Source organism: Scyliorhinus torazame, chromosome 9 (assembly GCF_047496885.1).
Source record: "Scyliorhinus torazame isolate Kashiwa2021f chromosome 9, sScyTor2.1, whole genome shotgun sequence".
Taxonomy (NCBI): Eukaryota; Metazoa; Chordata; class Chondrichthyes; order Carcharhiniformes; family Scyliorhinidae; genus Scyliorhinus; species Scyliorhinus torazame.
In genome coordinates, this window is record NC_092715.1 from 229,110,390 (window position 1) to 229,130,088 (window position 19,699).

Consider the following 19,699-nt stretch of genomic DNA (forward strand, 5'->3'; position numbering starts at 1 on the left):
AGGCTTGCCTGACTGCTATTTTCCTCAAAACAATAACAACTTGGTTTTTAATAAAATTATTTAATGTAATTTGCCATTATGATGAGTAGACCGTTTTTTTGTGTAGATTTTTTATGCATTGACTTTGCTTTTGTGACAATGTCATTATCTATAGGCCTGTAATTTAACCAGACACACATTAGAGAACAGAGGTATTTGGTTTGCACAAGCAAATCTTAATTATTTGGCTTTCTTTGCGAGTCACTTTTCTTTAATTCTGAAAAAGAGAAACATACTGAACTCAGCAGTAAACATTTTTCGGATTTTAAAATTAAACGTAAAAGATTTATTAACAAGAAGAAAATAAAACTTATGCACACAAGGGGCGAAATTCTCCGGTATCGGCGCGATGTCCGCCGACCGGCGCCAAAAACGGCGCAAATCAGTCCGGCATCGCGCCGCCCCAAAGGTGCGGAATCCTTCGCCCCTTGACCGGCCGAGTCCTAACCTTGAGGGGCTAGGCCTGCGCCGGACTGATTTCCGCCCCGCCAGCTGGCGCGGAAATGACATTGCCGGGCGGCGCATACGCGGGAGCGTTGGGGGCCACTCACGGCATCCCCGCAAATGCGCTGTGGAAGGAGTCTCTTCCGCCTCTGCCATGGTGGAGACCGTGGCGAAGGCGGAAGGAAAAGAGTGCCCCCACGGCACAGGCCCGCCCGTGGATCGGTGGGCCCCGATCGCGGGCCAGGCCACCGTGGGGGCTCCCCCCGGGGCCAGATCGCCCCGCGCCCCCCCCCCCCAGGACCCCGGAGCCCGCCCGCGCCACCTTGTCCCGCCGGTAAGAGAGGTGGTTTAATCCACGCCGGCGGGACAGGCATTCTAGCAGCGGGACTTCGGCCCATCCGGGCCAGAGAATCGCTGGAGGGGGGGGGGCCCGCCAACCTGCGCGGCGCGATTCCCGCCCCCGCCGAATCTCCGGTGCCGGAGAATTTGGCAACAGGCGGGATTCACGCCAGCCCCCGGCGATTCTCCAACCCGGCGGGGGGTCGGAGAATCTCGCCCAAGATTACAATTAAAATTAGTCTTACAAAACAATCCCCCATAAAGACTCCCTACTTGGTCAGACTCCCAAGTAAACACCTCTTGGCAACAATCCTTTATAGATGGTTCCTAACATCAATAGTAGGGAAAATGCTAGAGTCTATTATGAGGGATGTGACAACAGGACACCTAGAAAATATCAACAGGATTAGACAGAGTCAACATGCATTTACGAAAAGTAAATCATATTTGACATAAGAAGATAAGAACTAGGAGCAGGAGTAGGTCATCTGGCCCCTCGAGCCTGCTCCGCCATTCAATAAGATCATGGCTGATTTTTTTGTGGACCCGGCTCCACTTCCCCGCCCGCTCACCATAACCCTTAATTCCTTTACTGTTCAAAAATCTATCTATCTTTGCCTTAAAAACATTCAACGAGGTAGCCTCAACTGCTTCACTGGGCAGGGAATTCCACAGATTTACAACCCTTTGGGTGAAGAAGTTCATCCTCCGTCCTGAATCAGTCCTAAATCTGATCCCCCTTATTTTGAGGCTCTGTCCCCTAGTTCTAGTTTCGCCCTCCAGTGGAAACAACCTCCCTCCTTCTATATTAACTGTTCCCTTCATAATTTTATATGTTTCTATTAGACCCCCCCTCATTCTTCTAAATTCCAATGAGTATAGTCCCAGTCCACTCAGTATAGTCCCAGTCCCCATAAGCCTCTCAACTTCGGAAACAATCTAGTGAATCTCCTCTGCACTTCTGCAGAAGAGATTGATAAACCTACTGGAGTTTTTCAAGGATGTACCAAATAGAATAGATAAGGAAGAACCAGTTGATATAGTGTATTTAGATAAAACTTTCAATAAAGTCTTATGTAAGAGGCTTATGTGCAAAATTAAAGCACATGGGATTGGAGGTAATATATTGGCATGGATTGAGAATCGGTTAACAGACAGGAAACAGAGAGTAGGAATAAATGTTTTTTCGACGTGGCAAACAGTGACTGGTTTGGCTCCACAGGGATCAGTGCTTGGGCAACAGCTATTCACAATATACATATATAATTTGGATAAGGGAACCAAATGTAATGGCCAGGATTTTCCAAAATAAAGGACAAGTCTCCCCAGAGAAACAGACAGGTTTCCTGACGAGATCATCCCATACTTTGCCATTTTATTGAAGGTGACATGTATTGCGCCATCATTGTGAGGCGCCTAAACGCCATCAAGCCTGGCTTTACAGAGATCAGGCTGCCGTTTTTCAGGCACCCCAAACTCAAAGTGAAATGAATGGCCCCCCACCTCTCCCCCACCCTGGTCATTGATGGCATGCCCCCCTCCCACCCCGAACATAGATCTCCGACGTCGGGGCCCTCCCAGTGGATTGCCCTTTATGTGCTGTCATTTCAGGTCCTGCCACTTCATGCCCTGCCCTCTGACAGTACCAGTGCACTGCCCTGCCATATCCCTGACCACCCGGGGGCTACAATGGCCTCTGCGCACCTCGGCACGGTCATCACGTCTGGTCTCCATTTGTGGAGACCAGTAGTGATTCCCGCCTGTGCCACCTTGTGCTGGTGGGTGGGAACATAGCACGTTCCCTGAAGATTCAGCATTAAGCCAATTTTGAACGTTAAAATATATTTAAATGAATGGCAATCAGGGGCGGGATTCTCCCCTACCCGGCGGGGCGGGGGGACTCAGCGTGATGGAGTGGCGGGAACCACTCCGACGTCGGCCGCCCCTAAAGGTGCGGAAGTCTCCACATCTTTAGGGGCCAAGCCCTCACTTTGAGGGGCTAGGCCCACGCTGCAGCGGTTTCCGCTCCACCGGCTGGCGGGAAAGGCCTTTGGCGCCACGCCAGCCGGGGCCAAAATGTCTTCGCCAGGCGACGCGGGTCCGCGCGGGAGCATCAGCGGCTGCTGATGTCATCCCCGCGCATGCGCAGAGGAGGGGGTTTCCTCCGCCTCCGCCAGAGTGAAGACCATGGCGAAGGCGGAAGAAAAAGAGTGCCCCCACGGCGCAGGCCTGCCCGCCAATCGGTGGGCACCGATTGCGGGCCAGGCCACCGTGGGGGCAACCCCCGCAGCCAAATCGCCCCGCGCACCCCCCCCCCCCCAGGACCCCGGAGCCCGCCCGCGCCGCCTTGTCCCACCCTTCAAAAGGTGGTTTAATCCACGCTGGCGGGACAGGCATTCCAGCAGCGGGACTTTGGCTCATCGCAGGCCGGAGAATCAGCGGGGGTGGGCCCGCCGACCGGCGCGATTCCCGCCCCCACCGAATCTCTGGTGGCGGAGACTTCGGGACATGGCGAGGGCAAGATTCATGCCAGCCCCCGGCGATTCTTGCCCTGGGTGTGAATCTGATTACATCTGTTGGGATGATCCGTGAACATCGTGAACTGTTTTGCACCAGCGCAAATCCCGTTTCAGACCTCTCACGGAATTTTCTAGACATAGCGGGATTTGCGCTGGGCGCAATGTGGCCGGGAAATCACCCCCAATAGTTCCAAGTTTGCAAATGACATGAAATCTGGAGGGGATGTGATTGGTGAGGAGGATGTTAATAGGCTTCAAGATGTTTTAGACAGGTTTAGTGAGTGGACAAATACTTGTGGATAAATTAGTTATCCAGTTCTTATGGAGTAGCAGAATGGAAGAGTGTTATTTAAATGGTGTTATATTGGACGTGGGTTTTATTCCAGCACCAGCTGAGGTTATTCATGAAGGCTTCACCTTGTCACCCTTGCCCCTCGCCTGAGATGTGGTGATCCTCAGGTTAAATCACCACCAGTTAACTCACCCCCTCAAGGGGAGAACAGCCTGGGTCACTTGGGAATATGGAAATTTTATATTGGGAATTGTTGATGCACAAAGGAACCTGGGTGTCCTTGCACACCAGTAACTAAAAGCAAGCATGCAGATTGGAAGGCAAATAGTATGTCAGCCTTCATTGAAAGAGGACTTGAGTACAGGAGCAAAGATGTTTTATTGCAGCTATACAGGTCTTAGTGCAGCCACACCTGGAGTATTGTGTGCAGTTTTGCTCCTTGCCTACAAAAGGATATAGTTACCATGGAGGGAGTGAAACAAAAGTTCACCAAGCTGATTTCTGGGATGGCAGAATTGTTCTGAGAGAGGAGATTGGGTCGACTAAGCCTGTATTCATTGGAGTTTAGAAGAATGAGACGGATCTCATTGATGAAACCTACAAAATTCTGACAGAGCTGGAAAGATTGGGTGCAGGGATGTTGTTTTCTCTGGCTGGGGGGCGGGGTCTAGAACAAGGGGTCACAGTCTCAGGATACGGGGTGGGCAATTTAGGGCTGAGTTGAGGAGAAACCTCTTCATTCGGAGGTTGGTGAAACTGGAATTCTCGAAAGGCTGTGAGACATAGTCACTGAATATATTTCAAAAGAAAATTGATAGATTTCTGGACTCTAAAATCATCAAGGGGTCTGAGGTGAGCGTTGGAGTGTACGCTGAGATAAAAGATCAACCATGATAATGAATGGCAGAGCAGGCTCGAAGAGCTGAATGACCTACTCCTGTTCCTATTTTCTATGTTTCTAAGTTTAACTATTAAAATACAGTAATATTTTCCCCAAGGCAAGGCTATTGTCACTTTGTGAGGCATACCACAAGACCTCTCACTCCTCACAGCCACTTTGCTGTGGAAATCCAAACCATCAGACACACGACAGCTTTTTGTAGCCTCAAGATCTTCTGGCTTAACTGGGTAGCTGATTTAACTGTTGCTAGCAAGTCTTTCTCACCCAGCCCACCACTAAGCTCTTAACGTCTCTCCTTAAATCTTGTGTCCTTTCATCAACAATTCCATTGTTTTCAGTACTTCTTTGAACTTAACTTTTCCAAAATATAAAAATCTTTAATGTTTTCCAATGGCCTCCAACTTTCAGCTCAAATTAAATTTAATAAGCTTCCTAGTTTACTTGTGAAACGTTTGCAGGCTTTTTACTTCACTTTGAAATTTCCCAAACTCTCAAATTATCTAAAAGAAAATCCAAATGTTAGGTCCGAACTATTTACTTGTACCTCAAACTAACCATAACATCTGATTACAAATACACAAACCTCTATCCTTTAATGTCTTAAACGTCCATAGAGTCATAAGGTGGCACAGTGGTTAGCACTACTGCCTCACAGCGTCATGGACCTGGTTTCAATTCCGGATTTGGGCGACTGTGTGGAATTTGCGTGTTCTCTCCGTGTCTGCATGGGTTTCCTCCGGGTGCTCCAGTTTCCTCCCACAGTCCAAAGATGTACAGGTTAGGTGGATTGGCCATGATAAACTACCCCTTAGCATCCAAGGATGTATAGTTTAGATGGGTTTCCAGGGATGGGGTGGGGAAGTGGGCCTAAATGGGGTTCTCTTTCAGAGGGTCAGTGCAGACTCGATTGGCAGAATGGCCTCTTTCTGAGCTGTAGGAACTCTATGGTTTTAGATTTACAGCACAGAAAGGTCTCTTGGCCCATTGTACCTTTGCCAGTCAAAAACAATCAACTATGTATTCTAATTCCATTTTCCAGCACTTGGCTCATAGCCTTGTATGCTTTGGCATCGCAAGTGAACATCTAAATACTTCTTCAATGTTATGAGGGTCTCTGCCTCCACCACCCTTCCGGGCAGAGATTTCCAGACTCCCACCACCCTCTGGATGAAAAGGTTTTTCCTCACATCCCATCTAAACCTCCTGCCCCTTATCTTAAATCTATGCCCTGGTCATTGATCCATTCATCAAGGGAAAAAGTTTCTTCCTGTCTACTCTATCTGTGGCCTTCATAATTTTATACATAGCAATCATGTCCCCCCTCAGTTTCCTCTGCTCCAAGAAAAACAACCCCAGTCTATCCAACCTATCTTCATAGCTAAAACACTCTAGCCCAGGCAACATCTTGGTAAATCTGCTCTGCACCCTTTCCAGTTGCTATCACACCCCTCCTATAAAGTGTATTCCAGAACGGCACATAATTCTCTAACTGTGGCCGAACTAACTTTTTATACAGTTCCAACATAACCTCCCTGTTCTTAAACTCTATGCCTCTGAGACATACACACACACACACACATAAAATAACACAATATTCCTACCCAAAATATAAAAAGAACATTCATTCTTACACAGATGATGCTTCATTTAAACCTGAAGTTATCTGAGAACTAATAGTAAAGATTGTTTTGCATTAATTTCGAATGAAATTCATTCCTATCTGATTCTGTCTCATTCCAGGTGAAACATTTATTGTTGAAGAAGGGTCATCAGCTGCCATCACAGTCGACCATTTGTGTGCTATTGACCCTGACACTGACATTGATGAACTGACTTTTGTCCTGTGGTCCCCACCCCAGTTTGGTTACGTAGAGAACACATTACCTTCACCAGGCTATGAGAAGAGTAATATGGGCATCAGCATAGGTAATATAAAACTGAAATAATGCTGGTTTCTCCAATCCACACGGAATGTTTTATCAGCTGCCTGTAAACATATTTCTGTATCTCCAATGATTACAAAAGGTTAATGTATAAAAGTACTATGGGTGGCATGGTCATGAAAAAAAAATGTTCAGCAAAAGTCTATTTTTCCATCACTTTGATGGTAAAACTCATCAAAACTTCCACAAGCAGTTTGAGAAAAAAATGTGCAGCATGATTCTTCTTTCTCATTAACCAAAACAATGAAGACAATTTGGGCTAGAACTTTGATGGAGTAGGAATTACAGAAGGTTGGGCGAGATAGTACAGTGTACCAGCATCCACATTCAGCCTGGAGCAGCAATGGCTGGGGTAAAGGCACTCCTTTTTTAGGGCACTAAATGCTGTAAAACAAGTAAGTTGAAAGGTCGAGGAATTCTGAGAAGCCAGGGTGTGTCAGGTGGGTGTAGGGGGGTTATGGTGGGGAAAGGGGTTGGATGGTCAGTGGAAGGATAGGATGGGTTGAGAGGTCATGTCAATGCTGAAATATTTGCCACAACTATTTGCTCCCACTGCCTGTCTGTCTGGAGGCCCAACCCTTTGGATCGAGGTCTCCTTTATCGCCCTGTCCAACTTCTGCACCAATTGTACTGCATGAAAAAGAAATGAAATGAAAATTGCTTATTGTCACAAGTAGGCTTCAATGAAGTTACTGTGAAAAGCCCCGAGTCGCTACATTCCGGCGCCTGTTCCGGGAGGCTGTTACGGGAATTGAGCCGTGCTGCTGACCTGCCTTGGTCTGCTTTAAAAGCCAGCGATTTAGCCCAGTGTGCTAAACAGCCCCTAAACATTAGCAAGCCTTTGAGAATGCTGTCTTCCCTATTAGGCCATAGCAACTCTCTCTTACAAATCAGACTCTGAGCAGAACACTACTACCCCAAAGCGTTACCTTTGCCTGGAATCCCTGCAGCAAGGGGTCACTAACATTCTGTCTTCTTAGATGTTCAGAGCTTCTTCCAAACCCCCATTACTTCAAGTATTCCAACTGAAGCCCTTTCTTTTACTTGGAACCTCTTTCTCTGTTTCCCTCCCTTTTTTTTGCTCAATTGGGACTTCTCCCTGCTGGGGGTCACAGAGGGAGCCTTGGACTCCCTTTGAGACCTCTCCCTGTCCCCTGCTTCTGGGTCACAAGACCCTGTTTATGCCGCGTCTTCTTTTTGCGACTGGACTCGTCCTCAGCCCGAGGAACGGCAAAACACCAGATTCCACATCTGGCAACACGGTGGCACAGTGGTTAGCACTGCTATCTCACAGCTCCAGGGACACCAGTTCAATTCCGGCCTTGGGTGACTGCCGATGTGGAGTTTGTGCGCCGGCTTCCTCCCACAGTCCAAAGATGTGCAAGTTAGGTTGATTGGCCATGATCAATGTGGACAGTTACAGGGATAGGGCAGGGAGTGGGTCTAGGTAAAATGCGCTATCGAAGGGTCAGTGCAGACTAGATGGGCCACAGGGCCTCCTTCTGCACTGTAAGGATTCTGTGGATTCTATGTCTCCCTGCTCCCTGTCCGGGCGTGCGAGAAACTACCCAAGCCTGTCAGGATTTGGAGTTCCCACTGCCACCCAACAGGACGATAAGTCGGATTTTGTAACACATTCAAAAAGGCCATAAGCTTGGCTGGTGTGGGAAATTGGATTGGAGCTGGCACATCCTCATGACAGAATAAAAGTGAGATTTTCTTCATATCTGAGAAGGTTTCGCACTAATACAGTTACAAAAAGTCAGAAGTATTCCTACCTCCTTCCCAGATCATCAGTAGCTCCTTGTGAGATGCAACAAAATCAAGATTATGCATTTAGTAAAAGTGCAGAAGTAAGATATCAATTTTATATATGCACCTATATATACCATATGTAATATAAAAATGTATACAAACTGTAGTTCAATCTTCTTCAACAATTCCCTTCATTTCTGTTCTTAGATTCCTTTGACCTGAAGCACATGAAAGATTTGCACATCAATTATGTTCAGTCTCGACATCAACAGATTGAACCAACAGTAGATCAGTTCATGCTGTATGTTACTGATGGAGAGCATCAGTCCATGGAGGTGGCTTTTTATGTTATAATCCGACCTACAAATGATGAGGCTCCAAGTTTTCTTGCGAGGAATATCACTGTAAGTGAATGAACACAATACCTTCTTTACAGAATGTATTGACACTACAGTATTAGAGAATGTGTGGAAAGGGATTCACTCAATCATTCAGCATGCTGGTAGACCAGCTAGTTCACAAGTTGCAATACTATCGAGGTTGATCGTGTCTTCGATTAATTTGCTACCAACAATTCAGCTTCAACTTTGGCTAGATTTTACCCTCAAATGAAAAACAAAACTCTTTCCCCACAGTCTCTTTTCAGGAAGGGACATGCTGATAGTATATTTCCTCAGGTAAGAGGAGACATCTTGTACTTGGTCCAAGCCTGTGTCTCACAAAAGTGAATAACTTATCAGAGCGTAAAATCCCAAAAATCCAAAACAGCAACCCAATATGCCTCAAACTCACCAGCATACTTTGCAGCATTGCATGTGGGCCAGAAGGAGGAGTGTTTACTCCTGACTCAAGATGTTACCAAGTTATCCCATCGCCATGAAACATTTATTACCCCCCTTGAAACATCTGTTACCCCCGCCCCACAACCAATGGAGGCCACCCGCCTGCAATCAAGCTACTGCCACTGACCACCACCTCCGTTCATCATCTGTTCCTCTGAGCATCATTGGACCTCACCCAACATACCCCCCCCCCAAGAATTAGGTTGCGACCCATCCGAATCTACCACCTACCCTGCACCCGCCCTCCCCTATCAAACCACCCCTTCCCCACCCCACTGACACTTAGAATTAGAACTCTCGATTGGACTTTCAGGAAATCTGTTCTTTCAGGTTTTTCAAGGCACCACACACCCACACAGCCATTGCTCACAACACAGAACTCGCCTCCAGGTTAAGTTACAGCCCTGAGTGTCAGAAACCTAGTCAAGTCTGAAGGCATTGTGAAAGAGTCAGAACTTACCCTCATTGACCTCTTGTACACATTTCAGGGGCTGGAAAGTAATTGTCATTGCTGGTTTAGAGCCCAGGTCAATCCCCATCACCATGCTCTCCAGTGCAAGCACAGTGAGTACAATAGCCTATCAAGTACCGTACTGGAGCTTCATGTGGCTTCACACATTCTAGCTTGCCATGATTTATCCCCATTAGTATTAAAGCCGGTTTAATTACTACATAATATAGATGTAGCAAAACAAGATGTTTTCTGGCCTGGGCCTCTCTGGTGGATCTGGTGTATATGGTCGGATGTCAGCAAAAATAACAATTGGCAGATGAGGTGGGATTGTCAACAGTTCCCAATGTTAGAGGTAGGCACAGCTTTATTTAACAGCAAAATCATTGTTAAGGAGAAGTTAATTACACTTTCCTCAAAGATTTCTACAACTTTTATTGAACAAGGAACAATGAGATGATGATATTGACCTTTTTAGACTAATTTCTGAATTTATAGATCTTTTATAGGCCTTGCTTGTTCACATTTCATATTGGAAATCCAGGCACATACTGTACATTATTTTCCATCCATTAATTTTAACTGCAGGAACAATGTGCAGACTGTGCCAGATTTTCAATATGTGTTCCCAATGGATGAGACTGAGTGCATGAAGTCAGAACATAAGAATTAGGAACAGGAGTAGGCCATCTGGCCCCTCGAGCCTGCTCCGCCATTTAATGAGATCATGGCTGATCTTTGTGGACTCAGCTCCACTCTCCGGCCCGTACACCATATCCCCGAATCCCTTTATTCTTTAGAAAGGCATCTATCTTTTTCTTAAAAACGTTTAAAGAAGGAGCCTCAACTGCTTCACTGGGCAAGGAATTCCAGAGATTCACAACCCTTTGGGTGAAGAAGTTCCTCCTACACTTCGTCCTAAATCTACCTCCCCTTATTTTGAGACTATGCCCCCTAGTTCTGCTTTCCCCGACCAGTGGAAACAACCTGCCCGCATCTATCCTATCTATTCCCTTCATAATCTTATATGTTTCTATAAGATCCCCCCGCATCCTTCTAAACTCCAATGAGTACAGTCCCAGTCTATTCAACCTCTCGTCATAATCTAATCCCCTCAACTATGGGATCAACCTAGTGAATCTCCTCTGCACTCCCTCCAGTGCCAATATGTCCTTTCTCAGGTAAGGAGACCAAAACTGAACACAATGCTCCAGATGCGGCCTCACCAACACCTTATACAATTGCAGCATAACCTCCCTAGTCTTGAACTCCATCCCTCTAGCAATGAAAGACAAAACTCGATTAGCCTTCTTAATCACCTGTTGCACCTGCACACCAACTTTTTGAGACTCGTGCACCAGCACACCCAGGTCCCTCTGCACAGCAGCATGTTTTAACATCTTACCGTTTAAATAATAATCCATTCTGCTGTTATTCCTCCCAAAATGGATAGCCTCAGACTTGGCAAAATTGAATTCCATCTGCAAGACCCTAGCCCATTCACCTAACCTATCCAAATCCTTCTGCAGACTTCCGGTATCCTCTGCACTTTTTGCTTTACCGCTCATCTTAGTGTCGTCTGCAAACTTTGCCACATTGCACTTGGTCCCCAACTCCAAATCATTTATGTAAATTGTGAACAACTGCGGGCCCAACACTGATCCTTGAGAGACCCCACTAGTTACAGGTTGCCAACCAGAGAAACACCCATTTATCCCCACTCTCTGCTTTCTGTTAGTTAACCAATCCTCTACCCATGCTACCACTTTACCCTCAATGCCATGCATCTTTAGTTTATGCAGCAACCTTTTGTGTGGCATTAGACCTGTTCACAACGATGCAAGCTTCAATTTTCTTCTTGCCCCATTTGAGGTTTCATGTGTATCTGCAGTTCTGTGTCCTGATGCAGGAACATGTACAACTCAAATTTTGAGCAAAAGCATCGCCAGGACTCGCATCATAGTTGACCTCATATTCAGTAACCAATGGGGGATGTTATTCATAGAAGGAGTTTCATATAATGCCTGAATTTGCCTGTTTCGGATTGTCCCATATAACCATATTCAAAAGATATCACTTTTGGAGAACTAATTGGCAGAGTACACTTGCCAGCCCCCTATTCCAGTGGTGAAAATGACCACGTGATTTTAAGGTCTCAACCTCTGTCGATGAAGAAAATAGTCAAGGTCACATCAAAACTGGGTCAAGGTGGCCACCAACAGAATAAGATCTTTGGTGAGACTTTTGCAGAGCTGTGTAGAGTCTGGGCACCTTTAAAACTTGTGGACGGGAAGACTTCTTGTGGCGGCTATGAAGGAGTAGATCACACATTTGGTGGCTCCCGCTCGGTTCGGACCTTTAGGCCTTTTCCCCCGATTTTTTGTCGGACTTGATTCAGTAAATTGATGGTGGAGGCAATTGTGGAGTGGATTCCTGCATCAGTGCATGGAGAGGCGGACCAGAAGTGCATGCAAAGGAAAAAATAGGTGAACAGAGAAGGCGTGGGCTGAAGCTGCAATGGGAGAAAGCATGGCGGACGACCAGGGTCCTGGCTTGTCGACCCAGCGGTCGACGGAGCAGCTGATGCAGTTTATTCCGGAGGGCTTTGCCAAGCAGAAACAGGAATGCTTGGACCCGATTACGGAATCGATTGCGCGGCTGGAACTTCGGCTGGATGCCCAAGACCGGGCGATCCAGAAACTAGAGAAGGCGCAAGGTGAGCAGGAGGAACATCAAACAGCAGTGGAGTTGGAGGTGGGGATGCTGAGAGACCAGCAGAAAAGGCTCCTGGAGAGGTGGAGGACCCAGAGAATAGGTTCCACCAGCAGAACCTGAGAATCGTTGTTTTCCCGAAGAGGTCCGAAGGAGCGGACGCTGGGGCATACATAGCGGGCATGTTCGAGAAGTTACTGGGAGATGGGACGTTCTCCCGACCCTTGGAGGTGGACAGGGCTCACAGAGCGCTCGCGAGGAATCCGCAAGTGGGGGACCGCCCCCGAGGGCAATGGTGGTCAGATTCCACAGGTACAAGGAGCGCATTTTACGGTGGGCCAGGTAGACATGGAGTTGTAAATGGGAGAATAGTATCCTGCGGATCGAAAAGGACCTGAGCGCGGATGTGGCCAGGAGAAGAGCAGGGTTCAATCAGATAAAGTCGACCCTTTTCAAGCAAAAGGTTAAGTTTGGACTGCTGTATCCGGCCCGTCTCTGGGTCACGTATGAGGAGCAACATTTTTATTTTGAGTCGCCCGAGGAAGCGATGGACTTTGCTAGAAGGAAAGGACTTAATTTACTAATTAATTGACGCAATGTCAGTTAGAGGGGTGCAGTGCTCTGACTGTGAGATGTGGCAGGTCCGGGAGGCTTCCAGCGTCCCGGATGGCTTCATCTGCAGAAAGTGCACCCAACTGGAGCTCCTCACAGACCACATGGTTCGGTTGGAGCAGCAATTGGATGCACTTAGGAGCATGCAGGTGGCGGAAAGCGTCATAGATAGCAGTTATATAAATGTGGTCACACCCAAGGTGTAGGCAGAGAAAAGGGTGACCACCAGAAAGGGCAGGCAGTCAGTGCAGGAATCCCCTGTGGTTGTCCCCCTCTCGAACAGGTATACTCCTTTGGATACTGTCAGGGGGGATAGCCTATCAGGGGAAAACAGCAGCAGCCAGAGCAGTAGCACCATGGCTGGCTCTGATGTTCAGAAGGGAGGGTCAAAGCGCAGAAGAGCAATAGTAATAGGGGACTCTATAGCCAGGGGCACAGATAGGCACTTCTGTGGACGTGAAAGAGACTCCACGATGGGATGTTGCCTCCCTGGTGCCAGGGTCCAGGATGTCTCTGAAAGGGTAGATGGCATCCTGAAGGGGGAGGGCAAACAGGCAGAGGTCGTTGTACATATTGGTACTAACGACATAGGCAGGAAGGGGCATTAGGTCCTGCAGCAGGAGTTCAGGGAGCTAGGCAGAAAGTTAAAAGACGGGACCTCTAGGGTTGTAATCTCGGGATTACTCCCTGTGCCACGTGACAGTGAGGCTAGAAATAGGAAGATAGAGCAGCTAAACACCTGGCTAAACAGCTGGTGTAGGAGGGAGGGTTTCCGTTATCTGGACCACTGGGAGCACTTCCAGGGCAGGTGTGACCTATATAAGGACGGGTTGCATCTAAACTGGAGAGGCATAAATATCCTGGCCGCGAGGTTTGCTAGCGTCACACGGGAGGGTTTAAACTAGTATGGCAGGGGGGGGTGGGCACGGGAGCAATAGGTCAGAAGGTGAGAGCATTGAGGGAGAACTAGGGAATAGGGACAGTGTGGCTCTGAGGCAGAGCAGACGGGGAGAAGTTGCTGAACACAGCGGGTCTGGTGGCCTGAAGTGCATATGTTTTAATGCAAGAAGTATTACGGGTAAGGCAGATGAACTTAGAGCTTGGATTAGTACTTGGAACTATGATGTTGTTGCCAGAGACCTGGTTGAGAGAAGGGCAGGATTGGCAGCTGAACGTTCCAGGATTTAGATGTTTCAGGTGGGAAAGAGGGGGATGTAAAAGGGGTGGCGGAGTTGCGCTACTTGTTCGGGAGAATATCACAGCTATACTGCGAGAGGACACCTCAGAGGGCAGTGAGGCTATATGGGTAGAGATCAGGAATAAGAAGGGTGCAGTCACAATGTTGGGGGTTTACTACAGGCCTCCCAACAGCCAGCGGGAGATAGAGGAGCAGATAGGTAGACAGATTTTGGAAAAGAGTAAAAACAACAGGGTTGTGGTGATGGGAGACTTCAACTTCCCCAATATTGACTGGGACTCACTTAGTGCCAGGGGCTTAGACGGGGCAGAGTTTGTAAGGAGCGCATCCAGGAGGGCTTCGTAAAACAATATGTAGACAGTCCAACTAGGGAAGGGGCGGTACTGGACCTGGTATTGGGGAATGAGCCCGGCCAGGTGGTAGAAGTTTCAGTAGGGGAGCATTTCGGGAACAGTGACCACAATTCAGTAAGTTTTAAAGTGCTGGTGGACAAGGATAAGAGTGGTCCTAGGGTGAATGTGCTAAATTGGCGGAAGGCTAATTATAACAATATTAGGCGGGAACTGAAGAACCTAGATTGGGGGCGGATGATTGAGGACAAATCAACATCTGACATGTGGGAGGCTTTCAAGTGTCAGTTGAAAGGAATTCAGGACCGGCATGTTCCTGTGAGGAAGAAGGATAAATACGGCAATTTTCAGGAACCTTGGATAACGAGAGATATTGTAGGCCTCGTCAAAAAGAAAAAGGAGGCATTTGTCAGGGCTAAAAGGCTGGTAACAGACAAAGCCTGTGTGGAATATAAGGAAAGTAGGAAGGAACTTAAGCAAGGAGTCAGGAGGGCTAGAAGGGGTCACGAAAAGTCATTGGCAAATAGGGTTAAGGAAAATCCTAAGGCTTTTTACAGATACATAAAGAGCAAGAGGGTAGCCAGGGAAAGGGTTGGCCCACTGAAGGACAGGCGAGGGAATCTATGTGTGGAGCCAGAGGAAATGGGCGAGGTACGAAATGAATACTTTGCATCAGTATTCACCAAAGAGAAGGAATTGGTAGATGTTGAGTCTGAAGAAGGGTGTGTAGATAGCCTGGGTCACATTGAGATCCAAAAAGACGAGGTGTTGGGCGTCTTAAAAAATATTACGGTAGATAAGTCCCCAGGGCCTGATGGGATCTACCCCAGAATACTGAAGGAGGCTGGAGAGGAAATTGCTGAGGCCTTGACAGAAATCTTTGGATCCTCACTGTCTTCAGGTGATGTCCCGGAGGACTGGAGAATAGACAATGTTGTTCCTCTGTTTAAGAAGGGTAGCAAGGATAATCCAGGGAACTACAGGCCGGTGAGCCTTACTTCAGTGGTAGGGAAATTACTGGAGAGAATTCTTCGAGACAGGATCTACTCCCATTTGGAAGCAAATGGACGTATTAGTGAGAGGCAGCATGGTTTTGTGAAGGGGATGCCGTGTCTCACTAACTTGATAGAGTTTTTCGAGGAGGTCACAAAGATGATTGATGCAGGTAGGGCAGTGGATGTTGTCTATATGGACTTCAGTAAGGCCTTTGACAAGATCCCTCATGGTAGACTCGTACAAAAGGTGAAGTCACACGGGATCAGGGGTGAGCTAGCAAGGTAGATACAGAACTGGCTAGGTCATAGAAGGCAGAGAGTAGCAATGGAAGGATGCTTTTCTAATTGGAGGGCTGTGACCAGTGGTGTTCCGCAGGGATCAGTGCTGGGACCTTTGCTGTTTGTAGTAAATATAAATGATTTGGAGGAAAATGTAACTGGTCTGATTAGTAAGTTTGCAGACGACACAAAGGTTAGTGGAATTGCGGATAGCGATGAGGACTGTCAGAGGATACAGCAGGATTTAGATTGTTTGGAGACTTGGGCGGAGAGATGGCAGATGGAATTTAATCCGGACAAATGTGAAGTAATGCATTTTGGATGGTCTAATGCAGGTAGGGAATATACAGTGAATGGTAGAACCCTCAAGAGTATTGAAAGTCAGAGAGATCTCGGAGTACAGGTCCACAGGTCACTGAAAGGGGCAACACAGGTGGAGAAGGTAGTCAAGAAGGCATAAGGCATGCTTGCCTTCATTGGCCGGGGCATTGAGTATAAGAATTGGCAAGTCATGTTGCAGCTGTATAGAACCTTAGTTAAGCCACACTTCGAGTATAGTGTTCAATTCTGGTCGCCACACTACCGGAAGGACGTGGAGGCTTTAGAGAGGGTGCAGAAGAGATTTACCAGAATGTTGCCTGGTATGGAGGGCATTAGCTATGAGGAGCGGTTGAATAAACTTGGTTTGTTCTCACTGGAACGACTTAGGTTGAGGGGCGACCTGATAGAGGTCTACAAAATTATGAGGGGCATAGACAGAGTGGATTGTCAGAGGCTTTTCCCCAGGGTAGAGGGGTCAATTACTAGGGGGCATAGGTTTAAGGTGAGAGGGGCAAGGTTTAGAGTAGATGTACGAGGCAAGCTTTTTACGCAGAGGGTAGTGGGTGCCTGGAACTCGCTACCGGAGGAGGTGGTGGAAGCAGGGACGATAGTGATATTTAAGGGGCATCTTGACAAATACATGAATAGGATGGGAATAGAGGGATATGGACCCAGGAAGTGTAGAAGATTGTAGTTTAGTCGGGCAGCATGGTCGGCACGGGCTTGGAGGGCCGAAGGGCCTGTTCCTGTGCTGTACATTTCTTTGTTCTTTGTTCTGGTGGTGGACTGAGGTCTTTGAACTTTGCTGCAGTGCTCACGTTTAAAAAGTTTCTTGTTTTGCGGACGTTATCTGTAATGCCTTCTGTATTGATTTGGGGCTTGTTGCAGAGCTGAGTGAGTTAAAGTTTACATTTGAACTGATGGGGGATGGAGGTGTGATTGTTAGATGTTGGATATTCTGTTTGATCTTTTCTTTGTTTTTCGGCCAATTGTGTTGGGATTGTTTTTCTTTTGCATATGTGCTTCCGAGCGGGGGGGAGGGAACAATAGGTGGGAGAATGTCTGCCGCCATGGGCGGGGGTCACATAGCTAGCTGGGCGGGCTAGCTCACGAAAGCACAGTGGGGGTGAGCAGATGTTATGCTTGTTGAAGGGGTTGGTTTACACAGTGGTGTTAATGGGAACGGCTACACAAGTTCAATTTGACCCGATTAGTAGACCAAATGAAGGACGATTTCCGAAGGTGGGACGCGCTCCCGTGTCACTAGCTGGGAGGATGCAAACAGTGAAAATGACAATCATCGCGAGATTCCTGTTTGTGTTTCAGTGTCTCCCCATCTTTATTCCACGGTCCTTCTGTAAACGGGACAATAAGGTGATCACTGGCTTTGTATGGGTGGGTAAGACCCCGCGAGTAAAAAAGGGGATGCTGGAGCGGAGTCGGGGGGGAGTGTGGGCGCTGCCAATTATTATTGGGCAGCAAATATAGCGATGATTAGGAAGTGGGTGGTGGGGGGGGAGGATCGGTGTAGGTGTGTGTGGAGGCGGCATCATGCAAGGGCACTAGTTTGGGGGCATTGGTAACGGTGTCTCTGCCATTCCCGCCGGCACGGTACTCCACCAGCCCCGTGGTGGTGGCGACCCTGAGAATCTGGGGGCAATGGAGGAGGCATTTGGGAGTCGAGGGAGCATCGGTCTGGTCTCCAATCTGTAATAATCACCGGTTTGCCGTGGGAAGGCTGGATGGCAGAGAGCAGGGATTGAGAGGATGGGAGATATGTTTATGGAGGGGAGCTTTTCTAGCCTGAGGGAGCTGGAGGAGAAATTTGGATTGACGAGAGGAAATGAGTTTAGGTACCGGCAGGTGCGGAAATTCCTACGCAGGCAGGTCTCAACCTTCCCTCTGCTGCCACCAAGGGGGATACAGGATAGGGTAGTTTCCAGAATGTGGGTGGGAGGAGGGATGGTTTCGGACATTTACAAGGAACTTATTGGGTCAGAGGAGACGCAGACCAAGGAGTTGAAACGCTAGTGGGAAGAGGAGTTGGGAGGAGAGATAGAGGATGGTCTCTGGGCGATGTGTTGAGTAGAGTCAACGCGACCACAACATGTGCCAGGCTCAGCCTGACACAGTTCAAGGTCATTTACCGGGCTCACATGACAGTGGCTCGGATGAGCTGGTTCTTTGGGGTAGCAGATAGGTGTACAATGTGTGTGGGAGGTTCAGCGAACCATGTCCATATGTTCTGGGCATGCCCGAAGCTTAGGGGATTCTGGCAGGGATTTGCGGATGTCATGTCCAAAGTGTTGAAAACAAGGGAGACACCGAGTCCAGAGGTGGTGATTTTCGGAGTGTCGGAAGACCCAGGAATCCAGGAAGAGAAAGAGGAAGACGTTCTAGCCTTTGCTTCCCTGATAGCCCGGAGACGGATACTATTACCTTGGAGGGACCCAAAGCCCCAGAAGACGGAGATCTGGTTTACTGACATGGCTGGATTTCTCTGTTTGGAGAAAATCAAGTTCGCCTTGAGAGGGTCAATGTTAGGGTTCGCCTGGAGATGGCAGCCGTTCGCCGACTTCTTTGGGGAAAATTAATCGTCAGCAGAAGGGGGTTAGCTTAGTTTAGAGTCGGGGGTTAGTAAAGGTGGCACCTGTAAGGCTTTTGCACTATGTTTATATTTTCATGCACATTGTTTACTTTGTTGTTGTTGTTATAAAACCATAAATACCTCAATAAAATGTTTATATAAAAAATAAATTGTGGACGGAACCAGGATCCAGAAGCCCCACCTCCACTTCCATGGATCCTACTTTGCCCCGAGATGGGATGTTACTCACACGCATGAGGTAAACCCAAACTCAGCAGGGCCATTTGAACCCTGTGCTCTGTTCAAACAGTTCCCATTTTAACTGGACCAAGGGCCTTCTCACACAACATATGAGTTCTGATTTTATTAAAGTAGATGTAACTGTTTATCCAACGCCTGTAGAATGGTCAAGCTGTCCAATTATTTAAACCACTTGCCCTTTAAAAATTGAAAAAAGGACAGCCTACCTGTGTCTGAGTTGAAAAAAGTCTTGTGCTTGAAATTTCAATAGCTATTTGTTGAGATCATTATCACATTCTGACTGCTTGACTGCTTTCCACAATCTATCATGATATATCAGAGACTGTAAATTCAGTTTGATTGATATCTCAAAGAGATTATTAAACGATTAGCTGTCTTTAATGTGGGTTATGAATACAAATATTAGTTCTTATAAAGGATCAAGAACTTGAGGGAATTTGAATGTATTAAGTTGACTTTCATGAATGAGTGTTTCTTTTTATACTGAGGTCCGTAAAAGACATTTGGAACTTTATTTTATTTAATCTCAGCAGTCATCTGAGGTCCGCTCATGGTAGACACAGGGCGAGTTGCCATGGAGGGTGCAAGGGCAAAGAGTAATGGATGGGTAGGCATGAGATAGAATGTGTTGCGTTAAGTTCCCCTCAGGGCTAAAAGAGGCCATGTGATGCATGGGCATGCGTTGGCATGTAAAGGTATGGGGAGTAGGTGAGAGATAAAACGGTGTGAGGGGTAATGCATAGAGGACCTATTTTCAGAAAGTAACTGAGACAAAGTCCCAGAGAATTGATTGATCCAGCACACAACAGCCCTGTGGCCGTATCAGATGTGCATCCGGTGGTGGTGGGCCCAAATACAT

At 47.4% G+C, this 19,699-nt stretch overlaps 1 protein-coding gene across 7 annotated transcripts in view; it reads left to right on the forward strand.

Annotated features, from left to right (window-relative positions):
- Nucleotides 1–19,699, forward strand: part of frem1a (Fras1 related extracellular matrix 1a) — a 765,391-nt gene that overhangs the window by 547,171 nt on the left and 198,521 nt on the right. For all 7 annotated transcript variants that reach the window (XM_072517132.1, XM_072517134.1, XM_072517136.1 and 4 more), the window contains 2 exons: nucleotides 6,275–6,460; nucleotides 8,440–8,636. In XM_072517132.1, coding sequence (XP_072373233.1) covers nucleotides 6,275–6,460; nucleotides 8,440–8,636 — 383 coding nt within the window. The remainder of the gene's footprint in view (nucleotides 1–6,274; nucleotides 6,461–8,439; nucleotides 8,637–19,699) is intronic.